The sequence below is a fragment of the Danio rerio genome, chromosome 16, assembly GCF_052040795.2.
Source record: "Danio rerio strain M-AB ecotype USA chromosome 16, GRCz13ab, whole genome shotgun sequence".
NCBI classification, from domain to species: domain Eukaryota; kingdom Metazoa; phylum Chordata; class Actinopteri; order Cypriniformes; family Danionidae; genus Danio; species Danio rerio.
Genome location: NC_141036.1, coordinates 35025507 through 35051993, shown reverse-complemented (window position 1 = coordinate 35051993; position 26487 = coordinate 35025507). Strand labels below are relative to the sequence as shown.

Genomic DNA, 26487 nt, shown 5'->3' with positions numbered 1-26487 from the left:
TCCAGACTCCAAAGTATTTAACTCCAAAAAAGCATAAATATATTTATTTTCCTCAGGGGCGCGTCTGGCCAAGTAATTTGCGACAAACGTGGGAAGGTGATGTGACCCTCTCAAAATGTAGCGAAACCATTGAGCGAAACAGATGGCAAATGGGAAAATGTAAGTTTGCGTACTCCTGGTTGGAGAAAGACGAGTTTAAAAAGTGGCTGAAGCCTGTCGCTGAAAACAACCACGTAACTTATTCTTTCAAGATTTGTTTCTTCCAAGCTTATCTGAGTTCTGTTGCGTGGTTGTGCTATGTTGATTTATTTAACTGTTTATTAAGTTAAAGGTTTGATACTGATTAGAACTTGAAGTGACGATGAGGTCTTAAAATATTCTGAAATGGTCTTTAAAAAGTCTTATAAAAGGTATTGGAATTACCTTTAGGATTCCTGCATATTCCCTGGATAGAATATGTTCCCTTTCTTACTGGCTTGTCCTTTCCAACATTTTTTTGTTGGTAGACACTAGTGTGGCCTTAAACATTAAAAAGGTCAAGAATATTCAGGATACACAATGAAAGTGTTTAGCCAACCAACAATACAGTCAATGTTTTGATTTGCTAAATCATCTGTTGTGATTGGTCAGGATGTGTCACAGCAGCCAATCATATTCCTGTACAGAGGTGTTGCCGGCATGTCTGTGTTTTGCCATTGGATCATTAATTGTATTTTTTTCCCCCTGTCTCTTCTCTCTCCAGATATGAGCTACGGATTCGATACTTACCTAAAGGATTTTTAAACCAGTTTACTGAGGACCAGCCAACTCTCAACTACTTTTATCATCAGGTGATGGATAGTTTAATCTGGCTGCCTGTGTTCAGCTGCCAAACCTCTGCTAATGTCTGCCTGTATTGATGGGCCCATTACTGTATTTCCTCTCTGCCAACACCACATGCATGAAACCTGTCAAGAGCACACAGTCATATTTCACACACGCACACACATATTAATTTTGTTTTTTGAGTTTTACCTAATCTGTGATTTACAAGTGGTTTAATCTTTAAAGCTCAAGGTCTGTGGTTTGATTCCTGCCATGTTACAAAGATCAAACTATATGCTTTCAATCATAATTGTAAAATGCTTAACCAACAGGTGACTAATCCTTTTAGATGTCTCAGATTCATCATATTATAGTCCCACAAATCGGTTCCACTCAGCCCTTATGGGGTGATTCTTATAAAAGTCAAGCAAATGAGAAAGTACTGCAGCATCAGAGTTATCAGATTTTATAATGTTTTGGCAGTATAAACAAAGAACAAATTCTAAATCAGTTTGTTCTAGAGGAGGAGTGAAATAATAAATAAATACCATTATTTTTTCCCCTGTATGGTCTGGTGGTCTAATATTTCTCTGTGTGTCCAGGTGAAAAGCGATTATATGATGGAGATTGCAGATCAAGTTGATCAAGACATAGCACTTAAACTAGGCTGCCTTGAAATCAGGTACAGTATGTGTGTTGTACGTTTGGGGGTCAGTAATTCACCATTTTTTTACATGTCACAAAAAATATGAAGCATTGTTTTAAACTGTTTCCATCATTGATTTAAGTAAGAATTTTTAAAGCACCTAATCATCATATTAGAATTATGATGTGAAGACTGAATAAATGATTCTTGATTATTGTAATAAAAGTTTGATTTATTACTGTATTCTTTTAAAAGAAAAAGAAATATGTATTAGAGAAATTTCTGTTGAGCCATATTCTCTCAGTTTAATGAATGGTAGTGTAGATATGTTATCCCATGACTTTTAACAATTACTGACCAATTTCACATAAACTACTTTCTTCTCTGTTTCAGGAGGTTTTTCAGGGACATGCCTGGTAATGCCCTGGATAAGAAATCAAATTATGAATTATTAGAGTAAGTACTTTAGCTTTCTTCAGATATTTTTAAGAACGTTAAAGTGCCTGTTTGTATAATTCAGAAAGTGTTATTAGTAACATTGGTGGTTGTTAAGTGAACAGCAGCCAGCAAATTCTTGCTTGTCTTGTAGCATTGATATACTCTGTTTTGGAATCTTATTTGTCGTTGGAATAATACTTGAAGAACATCCAGACACACCGCATAAAATGATGCTTAGATGAATACGCTCTTGTCCCCTAAAACTTTTTTTTTTATTTTATATTCTATTTAATTTTGCTTTTGATACTAATGCCAACATGCATATTTATTCTCTGTTTTGACATATATTATATTTAGTGGTGGGCTGTTATCGGCGTTAACATGCAGCGTTAACGCGAGACTCTTATCGCGCGATAAAAAGAAAATATTGTGGTTAATCTAATCTCAAAGTTGTTTTGGGAGCTGGGTCTATTCTATGCAAGCTATGATGACTTTCGACTTGATACTTTAGCGTGGATGTATACCTGACCAGTGAGCTGTCTGACAAAAAAAATGCCTCCAAAGGTTAGGTGGCTCCAAACCTTTATGAATCTCTTTTTTTTTCTGTGTAACACAAAAGAAGGATGTTAGAAACTAGAAACCATTGTCTTCCATAGAATGGAATGAAAGTCGATGGTTTTTTTAAATTAACATTTTTGTGTTGAACAGAAACTGATTTGTGGGAAGTGAAGGCTGAGTAAATGATGACAGAATTTTCAGTTTTGGATGAACTGTTTGTTTTACTTCTCACGTTTTGCGATGCTTCCAGTCTTTATGTTGTCAGTTAAATTTGCATGTGTTCTCATTCTCATATTACTGCAGTGTGCCGTATAACGATCTTCACTCATGATGTAATGCTGCTAGTGTACTTCATTCCAAGCTCACAGTTGACTAAAAGGAGTACTGTAGGTCTTTGAACCATCAGAGGATTCCTCTCCCTCTCTTTTTGCGCCAGATTGTGTGTACTGTATATGGGTCAGAATAACTAGTCCGTGTTGCTTGGCCCTCTGAAACCTGTCTGATCTATTTTTAGTGGAGTATAATTGATCTTTGCGTATCTCCTACAGTGGTGCAGGGTCTTCTGCCAGTGCTACCGCCCAAAACCAGTTGCTTTCTTATTTCTTGTCTGCTATTTTGCTTCCTTTTAAAGGCTGATGTCTGTTTGTATTCTCTCCCTGCAGGAAGGACGTTGGTCTGCGGAGATTCTTTCCAAAGAGTTTATTAGACTCAGTGAAGGTAATAAGATGTTTTTTTTTTTTGATGCTCCTGCCATGACTTCCTCAAAACGATAGTTGTCTTGATTTATTGGATGTGAGAAAATGCTATTGTTTGGGCAGAATCAATGTTATTACCTGCCTGGCTTCCTCTTATGGTCTCACTCCCCTTGAGATGCGCTGGCCCAGTTCTGTTTTCTCTTTTTCTTTCTCTCTGAAGAAGCCACTGAAGGGAGCCATTCTAATGAAATGCAGTTTCCTTTTCCACCTGACCTACCTAGTCTGTTTCAGTCTTCGGTATGCTGTCGAACGATGTCTGAACCTGTTTTTTGTGTGGAAACAAAAATAAGGCTCTGTTTTACACTGTTAAAATCAAGCAGCTATCAGTTATATTCAAATTCACAATAGAAAACAAAACGTTCACATCAAAACCATCTTCTACATCAACACATTTGGTAAATTAACATGCATTTGTACTTGATTATTTATTATTATTTGTTTATTATAATCATGTATATATTATTTAATGTAAATTTGTAATTTAATAATTAAATAAAAAAGAAATTGTGCCCACCTTTTTCCCCAGGGTTTCTGCAGGGTCTTAAAGTCTTAAACCTCTAAATCCAAGTTTTAGACCTTAAAAAGTCTTAAATTTACTGAAATATTGTGTTGAAATATTACACTTTTTAAACAGGTCTTAATTTTTCTTTCATGTATTGCTACCAAATCTGGCCAAAGTCCATACAATCGCCAACAATCATTTTCAATAAAACTTAAATATTTTTTTGTCAAAAAGGTAATTTTTTAACTTTATTTAATTTATTTACTTTAATTATTTTCCTTACAATAACATTTGTTTAAAAGTTCTCCATGTATTTGCTGCTGAGGACACTGACTTGTTGTGCATAAATTTAGTTGGCAGTTTTTAAAACTTTTAAAACATTTGTTCATTTTTCTTTTCTTTTCAAGAACGTTTATGTTATTCAAAAGTGTATAGATACAAGTAGAGCTTGCTTGCTTTTACACAATATTTAAAATTAATATTTGTTTTATTAAATGTATTAAATTATATTTTTTTGACAGGGCAAAAAAAATCTTATCCATCTGGGCCATTTGAAAAATTCCTTAGCCTTCAACCTTTTATGGTCTAAAATTCCATTCATAATGGTCTTAAAATGTCCTAAAGTCTTAAATTTAACTCTGTGAAACCTGCAGAAACCCTGTACTCATTACATTATGAACTGAGCTGTGACTATCAATTGCAATTCAGTGTGCCAGCATTTGGATGCTGAGTGTAACTAATAATATGTATAGTGTTCGTGTGTTATCTGCATCTTTTGTGGCTTTTGCTCTTCCTTTTTGTGTTTTACATTCCACCCCACAGCAGCCAAAAATCAACTTCTTTTCATTGGTTGCCATGGAAACCCCAAGCCCATGTCAGAAGAGTGAATTAGTGACCTGTTTTGGGGGATTCAATTGGAGAGTCTTTAGCAAATATTCTGCATTTCTTATGGTGTAGATGCTGATTTTAATTGGCTAACTAACTGCTCTGAATAATGTTTTTTTAAAGGTGTTTGCATAATTTGACTGCTTGTTTATTCTGGTACAGATGAAGGCTGTTAGAAACCTGTTTGTCATTTTATATTTTAATTAAGACTCCTTGTTGACAATTCTGTCTTGTGATCATTTTTTGTTTAAGAATTTTTTAACATTTGTTTTTGGTGTTGTCTTGGTTTCTAAGTGTGCTATGAAAATGATGTGCAGAGCAAAAAAAAGAACTGTCCTTACTATCAGTTTAGTAATATTTATTAAGAAATTTGTTTTTTAGAACTTTTTTTATGGTCTGTGATGTACTAAAAGGGCTGTCATTTGTCAGCCAAATACAAGCATTTTAATGCACAAATAATAAAAAGCAAACACATTTTTTGGACTGCATAGACAAAATATTGCATTTCAATACCTGCATATATTTATAACAACATGAGCAATTCGGAATAAAAAAGTCAACATAATTCATATTTATAATGCTAAGTGTGCAATTTGTGCACAAGGCAAAACCATAAAATAGTCCTGCCTCAAATGTGCATTGTTTCTTCCTATAGGAGAGGAGTGAACCCAGAGCACTGCTTGTGTTTACAATGTTTCTGATGTTTTCTTCATATCTTTTTTTGAAAAGTAAAAAAAAAAAGCTTTGTTAAAAAAGTCACACATCCATTAAAATAAAGAAAAAATGCTGTTATGCATGCCAGGCCAGTAGGTGGTGATGCCACTTTGTAAAGGAAAAACACACCTGCATACACAGAGTCCTGTAGTCTGCCAGTGTTTGTATGTCAGGATCATGAAATACACATCCGCATGATGTCACAAAACATTTTCACAAAACTTTTTATAGTTTTCCCCTTTAACTTTCACTTCAAGAGGGATAAAAAAGGGAAAAAAAACAAAAAAACAAATGTGAATTACTTATCCAGTTGTTAGTGTCTTAGTGTATTATTGTTAACTTGGTAGCCAATTGTAAACAAGGCAAGCATAACGGTGACAGCTGATAAGTCAGGTCGGTGTAATGTTTACTATGTCAGTATATATTCAGGAAATGTGTTACCATTTTCTATTAACTCTTTTTATGCACAAAGTCCAAAACAAAAAAATTTTTGTCAATTAAGGGATTAAAGGGCATTTCCATCTCTTTTGCAGATTGACAGTGGGTGAAACCCTGCTTTTAATGGTTTCATTTTTAAAACATCGTGCTTTGAAAGAAATCCATAAAACTTTGAGATTTTTTTTTTAAACACACACAGATGGAAAGCTCCTGAATGTAGAATTTTTAACCTGTTATTCTTTCCTACTGCAGAGTATTTGGGGCTTTTCTTTAATAAATGAACATAACAGGACAACAGGAGATGGCAAAATAAAAATAAAAAAAACGCTGCTGCTTTCAATTGGACTGACAACTATTTATCTATTGATCTACTATTCATATCCATTAGAAATATACCAAAACATAATAAAACAGTGTGAAAACACTTAAATCTGTTAAAATGCACCGATATGAAGGTGGTTGGGTTTGCAGCTGGATATTATTGGAGTTCGCTGACAGGAACCGTGAACAACTGTTCACCACTGAAACACCATTCAGCCTTGCAAGCGTTGAGAGCCTTGTGCGACTCTGACATAGTACGAGTTGCAGACATGAGTCATACTGGTTATTATAACTTTAATCATCGTTACCTTTACATATGCGTGACTGTTTGCTTTATAAAACTGAAAATGTGGTCCTAGTTGGAAGTTTAATTCACAGTTATGTCTGTATTTAACAATAAATCTGTAAGTCTAAAGATATCAATCACAGAGAATAAGAAATGCCATTACTTCGATCATTTTAGTATGACATATTTAATAATGAAATCAAATAATTATTGCATAATATTTAGGTTAATTTTAAGCTATCTCACGGACCACCTGCAGGATCGCTGAGGCCCACCGGTTGAGAATCATTGGTGTAAACGAATGGCTGAAATCCAAAAGAAAACAAGTTTTTAGTTGAACCCCGAGTCAATTTAAATATGGCTTATTGTTGACACTGTAACACATTTTTAAAAGGAGAAAGTATATATTAAGATAAATAAAAAATAAACTTCACCTTTGAGATTGTATCTAATTGCCTAATTTGTTATTTCATTGTGTTTCATCTTTTCAGGCTAAATCCTTGCGGAAACTGATCCAACAGACGTTTAAGCAGTTTGCCAATCTGAACAATGAGCAGTGTATGCTTAAGTTCTTTGAGATCCTGTCGCCTATATACAGATTTGATAAGGAGTGTTTTAAATGTGCTCTCGGGGTGAGTTGAGTGTAGTTTTGAACACATTTGCATGTAATATAACTCTCTTGTTGGATAAACTCTAAATTACACTGCAGTGCCCTCTGTTGGCTGTAAGATAAATGACAGTGTGTTTCCATGAAGTGTTTGAATTGATTGCGTGTTGTGTGTGACAGTCGAGCTGGGTGATATCAGTGGAGCTTGCCATCGGGCCTGAGGAGGGAATCAGTTATTTGACAGACAAAGGCTCAAATGTAAGTACTGCACAGTCTGATGGATGGAGAAATGAGCTGATAGGCAGTGTTTCTGAAGTGTGTGTCTCTGCTTTTGTATAGCCAACGCACCTTGCCAACTTCACTCAAGTGCAGACTATCCAGTTTGAGGAGCGGGAGAGGAAGGGCATGCTGCTATTAGATGTGGCTGGAGCACCTGAGGTAAAAATCACTTGTTTTTTAGTGTGTTATTTAGATTTTTGTATATGAATATGGGAGAGTTTTGGACATTGTGTTTTTTTTGTACTTTTCTCAGCCTCTGACAGTAACAACTACTACACTGAACACAGCAGAGAACATGGCTGATCTCATTGACGGTTACTGTAGACTTGTTAGTGGAACTTCCTCATCATTTATTGTCCGTGTACAGAAAGGTGAGAACCCAAACACACACACACAACATATACACAACTGCTGAATTTTAATTCATCTTTTTTGTAGCACTTTTACAATGTAGATTGTGTCAAAGCAGCTCAACATAGAGGACGTTCAAGTAAATTGAAACCGCTTCAGTCCAGTTTTCACAGATAAAGTTCAGTGTAATATAAATGTCACTGCTATTAATGCTAAACCTATGTAATCGGTGGCAACAGCTTAGTGTCGTTGGTGCCAATAGCCTAGTGGTTAAGTGCGTCAACATATAGCTAGCACCAAGGTGCTTACGGCGACCTGAGTTCGATTCCCAGCTCCAGGGGCCTCATGTACGAAGACTTGCGTGGAAATCTTACTAAAACATTGCGTACGCACAAAGCTGTAAATGTGCGTACGCAGAAAAAATTTCAGACGTATGAAACACTGCGTACGCCGAATCTCACGCATATTCTTTTGTACATCTGAATGAACGTGAAACTGAGCGCAACATGCACGAGCACAAAACCCCTCCCTGCCTCCTCCCCCGTATGAATATGCTAATGACTATGCTAATGGCAAAACCCAACGAAAAAGCAAAGGCAAAAGCAAGCAAAAAGAGAAACTTTGAACAGAATGTGAAATGGAGGTGGTGCTTTCGGAGGTAGACGTGAGAAAAGCGGTGTTATTTGCAAGTTTGTTCTCCGGAATTAACAACAAAAGAAAAAAATAGAGTGGGAGAGTTTAGCTGATGCGGTCAACACAGTTGGGTCTGAACATCGCACTGAGTGCATTAAAAAAAAAGAAATAGTGTGGTTTATATCTGTAAAATGTTGCAGGACGCTTAACAGTCTCAGTGGCGCTACTTGTAAGACGCATGTGATCATGAATTGATACGTTCGAGCATGAACTCGGCTCGAATCCAGCGTCTGATGAACTCTTTCTTGTTTTTTCCCCCGCTACATATCAGATTTTGCCAACTATTTATCACGAGAAAGACAAGTAGGAATCATCAATAAGTTCATATCAATAAGCATCATATTTTATTTGCACATTTATTGAATGGAAATGTTTCTGATTCACGCATGCAAATTCATCTTCAGATAGTGTCTTTATAGCAATGTGCGTGCGGTAGATCGCTCAGATTACATTGGGAAAACAGGCGACTGCTGCAAATTGTGCTTTAATGTTTAGCTGGTCAAATATGGTATGGAAACCTTATATACCTGCTGAACCCGTCTCATACAGCTGCCATTGCAAGGCTCAGACACTTTGTAGAGAGGAATTTAACACAACTGCCTCTAGGAGTCGCCAATGGAAATAAAACAGACATGCACAAAAAATGTGCGTACGCCTGCCAGAAAGCTGCCGTGAAGCTGCGCACATTCCCACGTTCAGTTCATTGTTAGTAAATCTAAACGTGAGCGATTCTGAGCGTGAAACCTGGCGTACGCAAAGTTTTTGTGCGTACGCAGCGTTGATACATGAGGCCCCAGGTCCTTTGCCGATCATTCCATTCTCTCTCTACTCCCCATGATTTTCTGTCAATTCTCTACAATGTTCTATCCATTAAAGGTTAAACCTCCCAAAAAATAATTACAAAAAAACTTCATGTAAATTTCAACATAAACTTATTTGAATTAAATAATGCATTAGTAAATATTCTTAATTAAGTTAAGCTAACATGAACTGATTATAAACAGCTGAACTCACTGTAAAGTGTTTTTCTCCATCCGCAAAACAACACATTTTCCTAATCTGCTGAACAAGTAAGCTGAATCCAATACAAATAAATTAACCTTACTAATAGACAAAACAAATGATGCACGGATAGGTGGCCATCATAACTCGCCTACAGTTTTTCAAGGTTAGTGGGTATTCAGAATTTCTACTATACAAAATAAAAATATCAGATATAACCATATTGTCAAGTCACAGCTTAGATTTACACATAAATATGCAAGTCAGGTTCTTGAATTCCACAACTGTCACTGAGAATGCACACCACTGTGCTGAAAATTTACACAAATTTATTTATTTAAATCATATTTTGTCCCATTTTACATGCAAACCAATAATCTGGCCTTTTGAGTAAATTGTGTTTGCAAGACTTTATTAATAAATCTGTTTGTTTCCAGATAGTGACATCAAAATGAAATATTTTTTGTGTCTAACTTTCAGTATTTAATTTATCATCTCAGTTGTCATGTTAAATTAATCATTAAATGATAAAGAAGAATTAACTTAAGCTCATATATGATCCTCTCAATATGCAGCACTTTGATTGGAGCACTTCTGCTTTTGCTGCATGAGGTGATGAGGACACATTTGTAGAAATCTTTTTGTCAAAAAAGTCTCCCTTACTGCAAAACCTTTGCTCTGTCTGGATGTGTTTAAATCCACAGTAACGAAGTGTTCCTCTCACATATCACATCCAAACTTCTGTAAAAACAGAAATCACGTTCATGCGTTTACATACTAGGTGATATCAGCAAAAGTGTCAAAAATCTGCTGGTTTATGCTTAAGCTGTTTATAACATTACATATTTACATGAGGATGGGCATTGTCTACTTGTTAATCTTTATCAGGTTAAGAAGGTCCAGGTAAATGCACTCACTAGCTGGGTTTACTTCACCTTGTTTTAATGCACGTTCTGAAGTACCACATGAGAAATAAGTGTTGGAAAAATCTCTTCAATTGCAAAAAAAGTTTTTACGCTTCCTTAAGGTGGTTTTGGATTAGTACAAAAAATTGTTAATGCAAAGAATGGAAGATGAAAACACATTTTATGAATAAACTCTGACATAGCGAACATTATACCTACTCAAAAAAGATGTTTGCTGCTTGTTCAAACTACTTTTTTTTAATGAGCTGAATCAACACAATTCTTAAGATTTTTTGTGACGACTTAATTGTTTTATGTTCAATGCACTTAAATTTGTAGAAAAAATATATTAAAATATATTAACCTATACTATAAAAATATTGGGTTCCACACAGTCAATTTGTGTTGGGACAAAATTAAGGAATTTAGTTATATGAATAATCAACAGTCTCTATTATGCTTGCTTTGTTTCCCAAAAAGTAACTAAGTTGAGTTACTCTGTTACTTTTTATGCTAAGTAATGTGTTACATTACTTTTGAGTTACTTTGTGTTACTTTTTCTTACCTTTGCTGTGGCTTGATCTCTTTTAGAACTTGCAGAGTTTTCTTATATTATTATTATTTTAAATAAAGGAGCTATGCTTGTAACAATGCACATTTACCTTTTTAAAAAATAATTTAAAAATAATAATGTAGGATAATGTTATCTTCGGAGAGCTTGCTGACCCCAGAGCTGTGTATACCGTATCTACAGATTAATAACAGTTTAAAGCAATGTGTTTGCTACCTTTTTCTTATCAGTGAAGTAAAATCATTGTTCATTGAGACAATCCAGTTTTTGTACTCTTCTTCCATGCATTCGAAATAATGAGAATACTTCCATCATAGTGGAATGTGAGGCTCTGCCTTCTTTGTTTCTGGCTGTTCTCACATTCTCTCATCGAGGGCATGATTCAACGTGACTACGTTTATTTTATTTCAGCAATTTATTTTTGAAAAGCTAATTTATTAAAATAAAAGTAATTCGCATTACATTTGTTAAACTATTAATTAAACTCAAGTAATGTGTTACTTTGCTCGTTACTTCGAGAAGTAATATTATGTAACTTTTTACTTGTAATGCGTTACCGCTAACGCTGGTTAATAGGTTACCAATACTTCAATCAACCACTCTTACAACTTGATAGAAACACCTTATTCACACTTTAAAAAGAATTGCTTCACGTTAGGATGTAAACCCTGCTACTATTGCACACATCACCTCAAATAAGGAAATAATCTAATTGAAAATCGAAAGGTGACATTTTAACTTTAACGTTTATTTCTCTATGTTTGTCAACAGAAGGAGAGAGAGCACTTCCATCAATCCCAAAAGCACCAAAGTGAGTTCCTAAAACTGTACCCTTAATTATGTGCCATTTTTCTTTAGGAACAGTCAGTTTCTGTTTGACACCCTTTGGCCTCTTTGGCTCAGACATGTGGAATCTGACAGTTTACCCTCAGCTAATGTGACCCGCAGCCCAGCTCTCATTAAGGTGACTGTGGTGGTGCCCATCTGTTATGTCTCCCCACACACACACACACACTAATGGAACAGAGCAGCTCAGTGGATTCCGCACAGATCACTATGGAAAAGGTCACGCTGTGATTAAGTTTGATTGAAAATGTACACCATTCATCTTCTTCAACCTCTGTCACACAGATCAGCAAACCATGAGAAGCGGTTGCAAGGAGTCCGCGCCAAAGCCATTTCCATCTCAGGTAGGACTCGTTCAAGACAGTTGTGTTGTGCCCTTGATTCTTGTTGAGAAACAACTTAATCCATACATAATTTCCTGTGTTAAGCTCAGATTTGTTTTTCTAAAAAGACTTTGAAATCAATTTTGAGCTGTTTTTATCAATAATATGTATGTTTGAATGAGTTTTGTTGCTCAAATGCTGGCAAATTACTGTAACCTTTCTACCCTAACCCTGTATTGTTCATGTGTAATATAGTTTGCAGCGTTGAGTGTTCTCTACAAAGAATGCAAATGTATTTTGTTTTGATGTTGTTAGAAATTATTTGCTAAAATGTTTCATATATTTTGACTGATTTTGAGCAATTGTAAGTTATAAATTCAGAGAAGTTTATTTTATTAACTCTATTGTGGCTAATACTGGTCATTCTCATACTGTATGTAATTTTTTTTCTTTCTTAGCAGAATAAAGTGTATTTTTAAATAAAAAGCTAAATGGAAATAGTATACAATTTTGAATGCATCATCTTAAATAAGGTCTTTATAAAAAAATTAATTGGAGGATAAAAAATATTATTTGTGTAAAACAGAAATCATCAGAAAGTCCCCACCATAATAGTGCATGTGAATTTAATGCAAGTTGAAGAACGGAGATGCATGTTTTAAGTTCCCTCTGTTGCTAATAATGGTTTGGGGCTTTATTTTATTGCATGTTGTAACAGACATGCACTTTTCATTCTGCTTTTTTCCCTTCACTACTGACTTCTATCTGTTAAATGCAGCACTCTAATTCTCTGTCTCTCTCTCTTGTAATCTTTTGCATGCTGATTGGATCCACAGATGATATTGGTGGGGATGGTAAAGTCCAGTTTTAATATGTCTTATTGCTGTGTTGAGCAGGTCGTGATATTGAATATTCACGATATATATGATCCTAAATGATGTATAATGAATTAATTTTGTTGGCCATAAGATGCAAAAATGTGAATGCTTGAGTGGTTCCAATGTGCATATCAGTTTTCTATTTACTGTCAGTGATGAATTGAAGGAACCGAGGGCACATAAACACAAGATAATGATTACCAAACAAGACACCAGTGAACATAATAATAACAGCTTCCCAATTCAGAAGCTGCCTTCTTCATACTGCATACAAATGAAATACTAACATTTAAATAATATATATTACCAAGATGCAATTTTATTATTTTTGGTATGCACGTTTCTATATTTAATTTATAGATTAATAGATCTATTTTGTTTTTGTACATTATAATAAAAGAAGTAGGAAATGCACATAATGCGAACATTGCATATAGATGGATAGACATTTTATTATTATTTTGGAGTTATGTAATTTATTTATATATAACTTATTTTATCAGTTGAAGTCAGAATTATTAACCCCCCCTCCCCCACCCCCCACCGAATTAGTAGCCCCCCGGTTTATCCACCCCCCATTTCTGTTTAACATAGAAAAGATTTTTTTTCAACACATTTCTAAACATAATAGTTTTAATAAATCATTTATAATAACTGATTTGTTTTATCTTTGCCATGATGACAGTCAATAATATTTTTCAAGACACTTCTATACAGCTTAAAGTGTCATTTAAAGGCTTAACTAGGTTAATTAGGTTAACTTACTGTAGCAGGTTAGGGTAAATAGGCAAGTTATTGAATAACAATTTGTAGACTATTGAAATCAAATATCGTTTAAAGGGGCTAATAGTTTTGTCCTTATAATAGTTTTTTAAAAATTAAAAGCTGCCTTTATTCTAGCCGAAACAAAACAATTAAAACTTTCTCTAGAGGAAAAAATATTATCAGACATACTGTGAAAATTTCCTTGCTCTGTGAAACATTGTTGGGGAAATATTTTAAAAAGAATAAAAATTCAAAGCGGGGCTAATAATTCTGACTTCAACTGTATATTGTCAAGCCTTATTGCTTTAGCTAAACTCCCAAATAGTTCATTTGAGCTCCCAAAAAAAAAAAAAAAAAAAAAAAACTAAATGCTTTGCTCCTCCAAGTTCAAGGGAACTGCTACATTTCTGTGTACTCCAGAAAAACAAAATACCTAGGCGTATGTGTGATCTCTCACTGCAATCGCTTACAATGGAATTTGATGCTGTTATGATGTGGTAAAAATGTTGGAGACGTTATCTACTGAAAACACACATCCCTTTCTCTTATAAGCAACTCATGGGACTCCACTGACTGTCAGTATGAGCTGTCAAAAGCTGTTGACTTTTTCTGCATTGCTGTGTAGTGAATATATAAAACAAAATTTCCTTAAGGCGAGACACTGCAGGCTAAAACTGTTTTTCTTGCACCTGTTATATTTGAGGTTTTGGGTTTTCCCAAGAAGTGTTTTTTTTTTTCAGTAAATTTGTGTCGATACATATTATTAAGCTGTTTTCTCAAAGAAGAGTCTTTTATTAAGCACAGAGAAATATTTTCACTTCAGCAGTACTTTCTCATAGCAAATAGTTTTATTCATGAATGTATTCTGAAGGTTTTTGCAGAGGGATCTGTTAATATACAGTAATTTGCTTGATAAAATTTTAAAAAATCCATTCTGTTTGGGATCTAATTTGAATTATTAAGTTTAGAGATTACCAAAATTTGACTCATGTCCACAAAACAAAAGCATGATTTTTGAGCTATGAATACACTACCTGACTAAAGTTTTGTCGTCAATCTCAGTGGTAAGAGCAACAAATAATAACTTGACTTCTAGTTGATCATTTGAAAAAGTGGCAGAAGTAGTGGATTTTTCTGATGGCTCATCCCAATCATCCCAATCATCACAAATACTGCAGAAGATTGGAACTCATGTGGACTAAAGATTCTCACAGAAATTCCTCTTCTAAAAAAAAATCATGGTTTGGGGTTACATTCAGTATGGAGGCATGCAAGAGATCTGTAGAGTGGATGGGCAACATCAACAGCCTGAGGTATCAAGTTATTTGTGCTGCCTTTTACATTACAAACGACAGGAGAGGGCAAATTCTTCAGCAGGATAGCGCTCCTTCTCATACTTCAGCCTCCACATCAAAGTTCCTGAAAGCAAAGAAGGTTAAGGTGCTCCAGGATTGGCCAGCCAAGTCACCAGATATGAACATTATTGAGGATGTCTGGGGTAAGAGGAAGGAGGAAGCATTAAAGATGAATCCAAAGAATCTTGATGAACTCTGGGAGTCCTGCAGGAACCCTTTCCCTGCCATTCTTGATGACTTTATTAATAAGTTATTTGAGTCATTGCAGAGATGTATGGATGCAGTCCTCCAAACTCATGGGAGTCATACACAATATTAATTCTTTTTTCACTAATTTTATATTTACTGCACATTATTTAAGTTTGGTAACAACACTTTTGTCTAAGCAAAGCCAGACCTTGCTGTCCTAATTAAATAATTTAAAATCAAGACATGATCATATTTTATTATGGTAAAATAGGTGTAATCTAAAGGCCTTTGCCTTTCATATAAGCCACTTCTGATAGCAAATGATCAACTTAAAGTCAAATTATTATTTGTTGTTCCTAAAACTTGGATAGGCGACAAGACTTTTGTCAGGTATTGTATATGCAAGTTAGCATATATTTAATAAGACAATGCCTTCTTTGCATATTCAACGATATTCAATGATATTATAAAAAGCATTTTATCCAATAAATGCTTGCAATACGTTGTGTATTAACCAGGGAGTTATTGTAGAAACTGTTAATTATTATAGCCCATTTACAATTTAGGACAGAACATAATATCTGTCAGTTTACCCATGACTTCATCTGTTTTTCCCCAATGACAGCAGTGATTTGGAAAGAAAGTTCCCTCTTTCAGCCAGATGTACTCGCTCTTTAAACACACTCACAAATCACAGCTGTGCAGATTTGATCGAAGCCAATTCCAGCTCCTCTGAATACACACACACGAAACACTTTGTCTTAGCGCTGCTGCGTTAATGGGAAAGAGACTGTGTGTGTCGTGGGCCAGCAGTGTGTGAGATGTGCCGAATACGACTAGACTTGGTTCTGCTTTTGGAAGCGCTGTTTTTAGCTGCTCCTGCTGCGCTTGGACTTAAAATACTGTTTTTCCCTTTTCAGAAACGGACGACTACGCTGAGATCATAGACGAAGAGGACACTTACACTATGCCTTCCAGTGAGTATCACAACTTCATACTGATCTCAGACCTGGCTTCAGAATTCACTCTAAAACTTTTTTAAATTAGCAATAAGTAGATTTGTTTTCTGCTTTCGTATCCATAATAAATTATTTATAAACTAGTTTATGAAATCCAGGATGGTATTCTGTGAATATTTTAAAATGATTGTTTTAATTTTGTGTTTTATAGAGTTTTTAAACAGTATAAATTAGTCTGCCAGTTTTCCCAGAGGATGATAGACATTTTCTTCAATAGAAGTCATGCTTTTAAATAATCTGAAAATTAAAAAAAAAAAACTTGTAATTTTTTAAGCAATTTCTATAATTTAAATAAAAAAAAAAATTTGATCAAACCATTTTTAAAAAATATATGCTGTTTTATTTATTAGTAACATTAATTACATAAAGTTAACTTCTATATACAATGCAGATAACACATTACAAAATATTAAATAATTTTTGTTTTAACCTTTTATGTCAAAATGTCATCAAAGAGCTTAAATGTAGGGATGTCCCCATCAGGTTTTGTTTCCCTTGAGTCAGAGTCATTTGATTTTGAGTATCTGCCGACACGGAAACCCAATCTGATAGTTCTGTAATACATAAAAAAAGAATAAAGAGCGAAGAAACAGATCCAAGATGATCCTTTTTTTTTTTTTTTTTACCTTATTTCAACATTCAACAACTCTGTTAAAAAACAGAGCACTTCTGTGAGGTAGCTTGAACAATCAAGTAATAAATACCATCAGTTCTTCACTTTTATACATCAATGCAACAGTAAATCTAAAAAAAATCTAATAAAAAACACAAAGAGCACCTCAACTTAAAATACCCAGCAGGAAATCTCAAGTTTACTTACCTCACAGTTTGCTTTGGCAATGGTGTTGTCATTAACTTTATAATACCTCCAGACTGCAGACATACTCGCAATTTCCGCTTCGAGCCGCAACCGTGTTCTACTTTGCCGGCATTTAACCAATAGCATCTCTATGTGAAGTCAAAAAAGAGGTAACTATAGTTGTGTTAAAAAATTATATATAATATATATATATATAATAATTTATAAGTCTTGATCGGGAGATAACGTCCGAGTGTAATTCCGAGTCTGAAAGCGCATGATTGGATCTGGACATCCCTACTTAAATGTATGGCTTTAATTATATTGCAATGTTTATTGTGTAATATAATTTTAACCATTTTAAAGCTGTCAAGAATTAATTTTTTTACATTTTAAAAGCCATATTTCATAATGTATTATTATAGTACTATAATTTATTCGGTTATAATTCCTTGATTTACCATGTTACCATTTTTATCTCCTTTTTGCTTTTTATAAAACTGTTGAATGCATAAGCAACTAAAATACATCCAGTGCTCAGAATAATTGAGTACAACCCATTTTGAAAATGAATATTTTTATCCATTTATTAGTGAATAAAGGCAATCTTGATGCATTGAAACAAAACAAATTTATTAAACATATATATTTATTAAAGTAATATTTTAGTCACCAAACATGTTTAAAATTTAAAGAAAAAACAATTAAATTCAAGCAAAATAATGCAAAAAAAAATTAAACTAAATATATATATATATATTTTACTTCTTTTGATTTTTGCTCTTTTTAAAATTTGTGTTTAATATTTTTCTATAACATAAATTTGGGTGTTCTAGTTTTTGGACCGTTATCGTAAGTTATTTTGTTAGATTAGTGTCAGATTTTTTAGTCCCCCTTTGATTTTTTTTTTCTTGTTTCCCAAATGATGTTAAACAGAGCAAAAAAAAAATGTCAGTATGTCTGATAATATTTTTTCTTCTGGAGAAAGTCTTATTTGTTTTATTTCGGCTAGATAACAAGCCGTTTAATTTTTTTTATTAACCATTTTAAGGTCAAAATTATTAGCTCTTTAAGCTAATTTTTCTGCCGACTGTCTACAGAAAAAGCCATTGTTATACAATAACTTGCCTAATTACCCTAACCTGCCTAGTTAACCTTATTAAACTAGTTAAACCTTTAAATGTCACTTTAAGCTGTATAGAAGTGTCTTGAAAAATATTTAGTCACATATTATGTATTGTCATCACAGCAAAGATAAAATAAATCAGTTATTAAAACTTATGTTTATGTTTAGAAATGTGCTGAAAAAAACTTCTCTCCATTAAACAGAAATTGTGGGGAAAAATAAACAGGGAGGCTAACAATTCTGGCTTCAACTGTATATGCATAAATATAATGTATAACTTCCAATAAAAATATGAATTTAAAAGATAGATTTGTGAGGGGTCTACTGTATATGCTGAGCACTGTATTTATAGTATTTGCAGAAATTTAATTGCATTTGTTTTCTTCGTTATTTCTGAATTCAATTCTAAAATTTGACTTTTCCTTCCTCTTCACACTGCAATTGTCAGGGTTTAACTTATTTTCTGGAAAATGGTGCGCTTCCTATTATCTCCGTGACTTTTGCACCCACTGTTTTGGCTTCACAGATGCAGAAGCTCTAGAGACATTTATAGCTGCTTGAGTCGGTGTCGCTTTCTGCTTAGCTGTTCATTCAGCTCTGAAACTGAACTCGAGAATAACGCGGCGTTCAGTTTTGTCTCTTTCTTCCTGTGCGCTTGAGTCTCAGTCAAACATCATCTGCTCGCTGTGGGCCTGAATAGAGCAACTTGTGTTATAAGAATAGAGCTGATTCCATGTATTGACTGAAACTGAATGCTTATTGGACACTAGGGAAAGGCACTGAAATGGATATGAAGATAAATGTACGTTTTATAAATGGAACACACATTTAACTTTGTCATGGAGCTATATTTTAGGAAATTATTGGAAAGATTTGGAATTTAATCTGAGAATTTGGACTATTGTTGCCAAACATTTTTGCATGACGTGTGTAGTTAATATCAATTTTTGTTCTATATTCTTGCATTATTTTAACCTGAAAATATCCTTTTATATTGAACTTATTTTAGGTTTAAGTGAGTTTTTGGTCACAATTTACCATAAGGTTCTATTAGTTAATTTATTTAATGTATTTACTACTATGTCATGAACTAATAATAACGCAGCATTTATTAATGCTCATAGTTCAACCTTTACTAATGCATTGTTAGGCCTGTCACAATGATCAATATATTGACTTATCGTGCAATACATGTAAATGATCTCAATCATTTTTGACCACTCAATGTATATTGTCCAACATTTTTACATAAAAAAATGAATGTCTCAAATATCTGAGCACAGAACACAACTTCTGTGATCTAATCTAATCTTTGCTAAAGGTGTCAGTGACATCTTTTTTTACTAACAGCTCAAGAAGAGCTGAATTTTCACATTTTTCTGGAAAACTAATACCGGTTTTAAAGTAAACTCTGTTTCAAATATGCAGTCCACTTCCAGAAAATATTCACGAGTTACATTAATGCCGAAAGGACATGTTTTTTTTATGCCTTGAATATGTTTACTCCAATGTAAATCCTGTTGTAGAATCATTATATAAACAGGCTTATATAAACAGGCTTAAATTGCTTTTAAAATGACAATAATATCACTTATCGCAATAATGTTTCTGACAATATATCACACATCATAAATGACTTATCATGACAGGCCTATGCTTTGTTAAGTCCAAATTCATTAGTTAATGAGTGAACAATGAATGGTTTTATATCTGTTAACTAACATTTACAAAGATGAATAAATACTGTAATAAATGTATTGTTCAAGTTAGCAAATACATTAACTAATATGAATTTTTTATATATTTTCTATTTAAAATGTCAGTAATATTAGAATTATTTAATTAATTTATAAGTTGATTAATTTAACATTACGTTTTTTGTCTGCTCAGAATATGATGTTGTATTTTATATATATATATATATATATATATATATATATATATATATATATATATACACACACACACATAATATATATAATATATATATATATATATATATATATATATATATATATATATATATATATATATATATATATATATATATGTATGTATATGTATATATATATATATATATATATATATATATATATATATATATATATATATATATATGTATATATATATATATATATATATATATATATATATATATATATATATATATATATATATATATGTATATATATATATATGTATATATATATATATATATATATATATATATATATATATATATATATATATATATATATATATATGTATATATATATATATATATATATATATATATATATATATATATATATATATATATATATATATATATATAATACAACATCATATTCAAAATGTGAATTTTATTCCTGTGATTCAGATTCCAAACTGGTTTTCCAGCATCGTTACTTCAGTTCTTCAGCATCATATGATTTTCCAACATTGTTAATTATTAATATATTCATGAAACATTTTAAATATGTTTAAAGAAAACAGTTAAGCGGCTTATTATATTGATTTCAGGGGAAGATATATTATAGATCCACTCAAACATTATAATGAGGTAAATACATGCATCTTGATCTTTCTGTCAAGCAAAGGATTCAGAAAATAAAACTTTAAATGATAAGCAGAAAGTAGTTTTAAACATTGATGATAATTAAAATAATAATTTTTAAACATTAAACACCATCAATAACTGATCATAACAGAGCAGCAAATCATCATGATTCAGAATTTTCAGAAATGTAATGAATAAATAACATTTAAACTATATTCACATTAGGGTTGGGCAATGTTAACCAATTTGGCATTGTACAGTGTCTAATGTGAAACATCGCAATGGATGCATCGTTGTTCCATCATCCAATTTTTTGTTTATGAATAATAAATTAAATCATAACGAAATAATTATTTGTAGCCTACCGTTTCAACTACCTGACCCGCATGGTCTTTGTTTTACCCATAACCAAACCATAAATAAATAAGGTTGAGGTACACACAAATTACCACCTGTCAATCACTTTTTCCGCAGGACTCTGGCATGAATAGGCAGAGTGATCTGTGTCGTTATAATGGCGTCGATAAACTTGGTTGGTAAAAAAGGTGCACAACCAACAAGAACCAACCAACAGTATCTGAGGTTTTCGCTTAAATTACTAAGTACAAGTGTGAAAGCGACAGATTGAAGCAGTGTACTGATGCTGTGACACATTACCTTATACATTCAAAAGACTGAAGAGTCGTTAAATAAACACAAGATTAATTAAATATCATGTTTAACAACTATAGTGAGACACGATGCAGCTGTATTTTTTTGATGATTCTTGTCTGATGTGCACTGCTTTTTGGGGTTTTGTGCTCAAACCACCCACTGACTGCTGGAGTCAGACGCACGCATATGCTGCTGCATATGCCATAGTGTGTATGTTTCTGTGGTCACGTGATGTGCATTTTCAGCGGTATAGTGTAAAAGAAGGGCTTTTCAGATATGCTGATGAAACCCAAGTGTTGACGTGGATCGTTTTTGTTCTAAAATGCCATTTTAAAACTAAGACGTATTAGTGTAAACACGGCCTAAGTGTGTGTTTTTTGCAAGTGGGTTGCTGCTGCGACGTGGGCGGGGCGGAGGATCGGAGATTGCCAGCTTAGCATCATAATGTCTGTCGCCATCTGCGATGCACATTAGCATGTTCTATCAACCCAACACTAATCCACACATTATATTGGTTTAAATATATAATATAATCTGTTTTATTATAAAATATGATCATCAAATGATCGTTTGCTGCTCTGTTATGATCAGTTATTAATGGTGTTCAATGTTTGTCAAAAATCACTAGTCCTTAAACAGAAAACTTTGTGTTGGGGTTTGTTGTTTGTAAACATTGCTTTCACTGAAATTCTCTCAATAAAAGGAACTAAATATGAATCAATGGCGACCTCAGTGTTGTCGAGTGTTATATTTGCCACTTTGTTTTCTCTCGTTATCGGCACGACAGAATATTATGGACTAGATGAAGGTAAAGCTGTTTCTCCTGCTGTTTTCGTGTCCTCCATATGCTTGAGACTTCATGTGTGACGGTGGGCCTTGTGCGTTTGTGTGCTTTTGCTTTGCCTGTTTGTGTTTTTTGTGGTTGAATCTGATTTTACTGGTCTTTTTAATTACTTTTTAATTTTACACGAATCATTGTGTTTTGTTTTTTATATATGAAGTTTTAACTGACGCCTTGCAGGTGCTCTAAACTGGCCTTGACAGTTTCACCACGTGGTTGTTCTAAGGTTTTGTTCAGTGATGTTTGATTTGCTATTATTGATGAATGAACATTGGTATATTTTCTTCACTTAGCCTTGTATGCCTTTTTGTTTCATAACTGGGTTGTAATGGCATGTATTGGATGGATTTTTTTTTTGTTTGAAATGTATATGAACAGATTGAGACTGTCTAAAGAATTGCATGGTGTAATTATTATAATTTTTCTGAATGTGGCCTGTGATGATAATATAGTGTGTTAATTGGTGTTTTTAAGTATTTATTGACTGTGGGTCTGTTATGTCTTTCAGCCCGGGATTATGAGATCCAGAGAGACCGAATCGAGCTGGGACGCTGTATAGGAGAGGGACAGTTTGGAGATGTTCATCAAGGGATCTACATATGTCCGGTAAAAATGACTTTTATTAGATTTCGTATAATAATAATAATAATTATTATTATTTTTGGCAGCACCCTGGCTCATTGGTTCACAATGTTGCTTTACAACAAGAAAGTTGCTGGTTAGAGTTCTGATTGGGCCAGTTGGCATTTCGGTGTGGAGTCTGCATGTTCTCCATAGTGTATGAGTTTGTGGGTGAATAAGAGTGTATGGTTAATTCCCATTACTGGGTTGCGGCTGAAAGGGCATTGGCTGCGTAAAACATATCCCGGAATAGTTGCTTCATTCAGCTGTGGTGATACCTGATAATTAAGGGACTAATTCGAAGGAAAATTAAAGATTGAATTATTATTAATATTATTATTATTAATAATAATAAAAATAATAATAATAATCATAATATAATTATTAATATGATAGATAATAATAAAGACACCCACTAATATACCATATGGCTACTAACTGTATAGTACTATATAACAAAAATTAATTAGATAATGTCTTTATCTTACTAACTAAAATACTATACAGCTTCTAACTGCATATATATATATATATATATATATATATATTTTTTTTATATATATATATATATATTTTATAACTGTATATAATTTTGGGGTTTTTATTTATTTATCATTTTAATTCAATGTTATTAAAAACTAGTTTTGAAAATTGCTAATATACTCACCAACAGTGCATTTATTTATTTTTTTACAACATTGTTTTCTTATTTGGTTCTGATTTTATTCTCTCTTTTTAATTTGATTCAGTCAATATAGATTTAATATCACTGCAATTGAAACCTAAACATTTTAATTGAAAAATTGACAGGAACCCAGTACATTATACTAGTGAAGTATTCCAAATGGGTATAACGAGGTATCAAAATATAGAATAAAAATAGCAAAAATAATCTCTCAATCATTCGTTAATTTATTAATAAATTAATTAATTCATTCATAAAGCACATTTTAAACCTACCAAATGTTGACTCAAGTACTGTACAGGTCAAAAAGCTAAAAAATAAATAAATAAATAAATAAAAATCAATCATAAAACAAAAATAGTGCATTCGAATCACACACTAAGATGATGTGTTTTAAGTTTTGATTTAATAAAGGAGAGTGATGACAACATTCTGATCAATACTGATTGAATATCAGGTGCCTGTTATCACAAAATGTGCTGGTCTTCGATGTTTTAATCTCAATCTTCGAACTTGTTAATATTGTTAATATGATGACATACTGTAAAATGATACCGATCCCAAACATTTAAAATGTAGCTAAGTCTGACTTGCAAAATATATGAAACTCAAAGCTATGATTTTGATTATTAAACGTCTTCTGTTTGTTTGGTTTTTGCCTTTAGGACACCCCAGCTCTTTCAGTGGCAATAAAGACGTGTAAGAACTGCACTTCAGACAGCGTTCGAGAGAAGTTCCTCCAGGAGGCCTGTGAGTGCTGTTTCAATGTAATTGAGAGGAATGTGTTTTGGTTCGTTTCAGCTCAAACTCCAAACATTTTCAGCATGTGGAGCCTGTAAGAGCACAGCTGTTGGCTTTTGTGCGGTTAAAAACAGGTGCTGGTTTGTGTGATGAGAGTGAAGGAAAGGTCAGAAACTAATACTGCATTTGTAGATGCTCTAGAGCGGTATTTATTTTCATTACATTTCAGTACACATGGTTTTTGTAAAATCACATAGCAATATCTTGCTTCACAATAAATAAATCTAATTCTGAAGTTCTGGTAAATAGACACGCATCACCAGGTGTTTACTGTATAAATAACATTTTTTTATCTGGCATTTGGGTTTACATTAAGTGGCAGATTTTACTTTAAATAACAGACTGCACACAGATACAATATTAGTTTAGCACAATCATGCATTTTCCTTCGGCTTAGTCCCTTTATTTTTCAGGGTTCGCCACAGCAGAATGAACCACCAACTTACCCGGCAAATGTTTTACAGAGCAGATGCCCTTCCAGCTGCATCCCAGTACTGGGAAACACCCATACACACTTATTCACTCACATATGTACAATACGCCCAATTTATTTTATACATTTTATTTATACCGCATGTCTTTGGACTGTGGGGGAAACTGGAGAATTCGGAGGAAATCCAGGCGAAACATGGGGAGAACATGCTAACTCCACACAGAAATGCCAACTGACCCAGCTGGTGTTTTTTTTTTTTTTTTTTTTTTTTTTTTTTTTTTGACCCAGCTGGTGTTTGAACCAGTGACCTTCTTGCTGTGAGGTAACAGTGCTAACCACTGAGCCACCGCATCTCCTAGTTGAGTACAATATCACAATATTTATGATATCACAACTGTTTAGGAAACACTTGTTTCATCACAGTTAGCTTATAATTCTATTATACTATACAACTAATATGATATTATACTATACTATATTACATTATATTACTACTGATCCAACAAGACAATTCGTAACTTTTTGGAATTCATTCTCATTTATACAATTTATTTTTTGTAATATTTTGTTTTATTTAACATTTATAAAATATTTAACAAAACAGTACAATTCCAAAAAAAGATGAAAAGATTATACAGAATATTGACATTATACCCAAAAAGGGAGGGATCGTCTCAGTTACCAGGTATATATATACCTGGTATATATATATATATATATATATATATATATATATATATATATATATATATATATATATATATATGTATGTATGTATGTATGTATGTATGTATGTATGTATGTATGTATGTATGTATGTATGTATGTATGTATGTATGTATGTATGTCTGAGTGTGTGTGTGTGTGTGTGTGTGTGTGTGTGTGTGTGTGTGTGTGTGTGTGTGTGTGTGTGTGTGTGTGTGTGTGTGTGTGTGTGTGTGTATGTATGTATGTATGTATGTATGTATGTATACTCACGACATATGTAACAAACATATTTTCAAAATATGATAATATTCACATTTTTACAAAATCAGTGTCATGAATATATAGGTTAAAATGAAAATTTACAAACGTAAAATGCTAGATTCTTAAGAGTCTTAAGATAGGTCCCCATGTGGTTTCAGCTTTTTTTTTTTTTGTGAAGTTTCGAGACGTAGTTGTTTCATTTAAATGACAAAGCAGCTCATTTAACAATCTCTTATAGCAGGGAGCCTTTGGAGATTTCTAATCAAGTAATCATCTTTATAGCTGTAATCATGCCAGCTATTAGAGCTTGCTGTTCGGTTGATGGAAAGGTGTCCATTATATTATATTATATCCAAAAATAGTCAGGTTGGATACTGGTTCCATAAGCACTGGAAAACAATTAAAAAATTCTGGACCAAAACTCATAAAGAACAGGACAAAACCAATATCAGAGTGCCTTCTGACCCACCACATCTGTCACATTTAGGAGATACAGAAGGAAATATTTTACTTAATCTAGTTTTAGAGAAATGAAGGCGATTGTAAAACTTTACATTTAATTAATTTATGTGTCGAATTTATCAACCTTTTTCATTCTCGACAGGGTTTCCTCCCAGATCTCATCAGCCACCTCAGATCCACGGCCCAAGCTGTGTTAATGTGCTTAGTGCATATTGGAGCCTCAAAAGCATGAACAAAGCTTGATATCAGATGTCTAGTATTAGGGTTCGAGGATAGAAGATTCTGAATAAAATGACTTTCTGGTTTACTTATAAATTGTAAAATATTTTCCTTTACATAGTTTGTAACCTGCAGATAGCTCATTCACACTATCTAGTATGATTTGCTGATCCTCCAATGACGGTTG

General features: G+C 33.1%; 1 protein-coding gene across 39 annotated transcripts in view; it reads left to right on the top strand.

Moving 5' to 3' along the window:
- Positions 1-26487, top strand: part of ptk2ab (protein tyrosine kinase 2ab) — a 135581-nt gene that overhangs the window by 54836 nt on the left and 54258 nt on the right. For 12 of the 39 annotated variants that reach the window (XM_087285052.1, XM_087285050.1, XM_087285051.1 and 9 more), the window contains 13 exon segments: positions 743-830; positions 1407-1486; positions 1844-1906; positions 3109-3163; positions 6839-6979; positions 7135-7212; positions 7294-7392; positions 7487-7604; positions 11527-11566; positions 11887-11945; positions 16032-16088; positions 22619-22716; positions 24082-24166. In XM_087285052.1, the coding sequence (XP_087141178.1) occupies positions 743-830; positions 1407-1486; positions 1844-1906; positions 3109-3163; positions 6839-6979; positions 7135-7212; positions 7294-7392; positions 7487-7604; positions 11527-11566; positions 11887-11945; positions 16032-16088; positions 22619-22716; positions 24082-24166 (1061 nt within the window). 39 annotated transcript variants of the gene reach the window in all.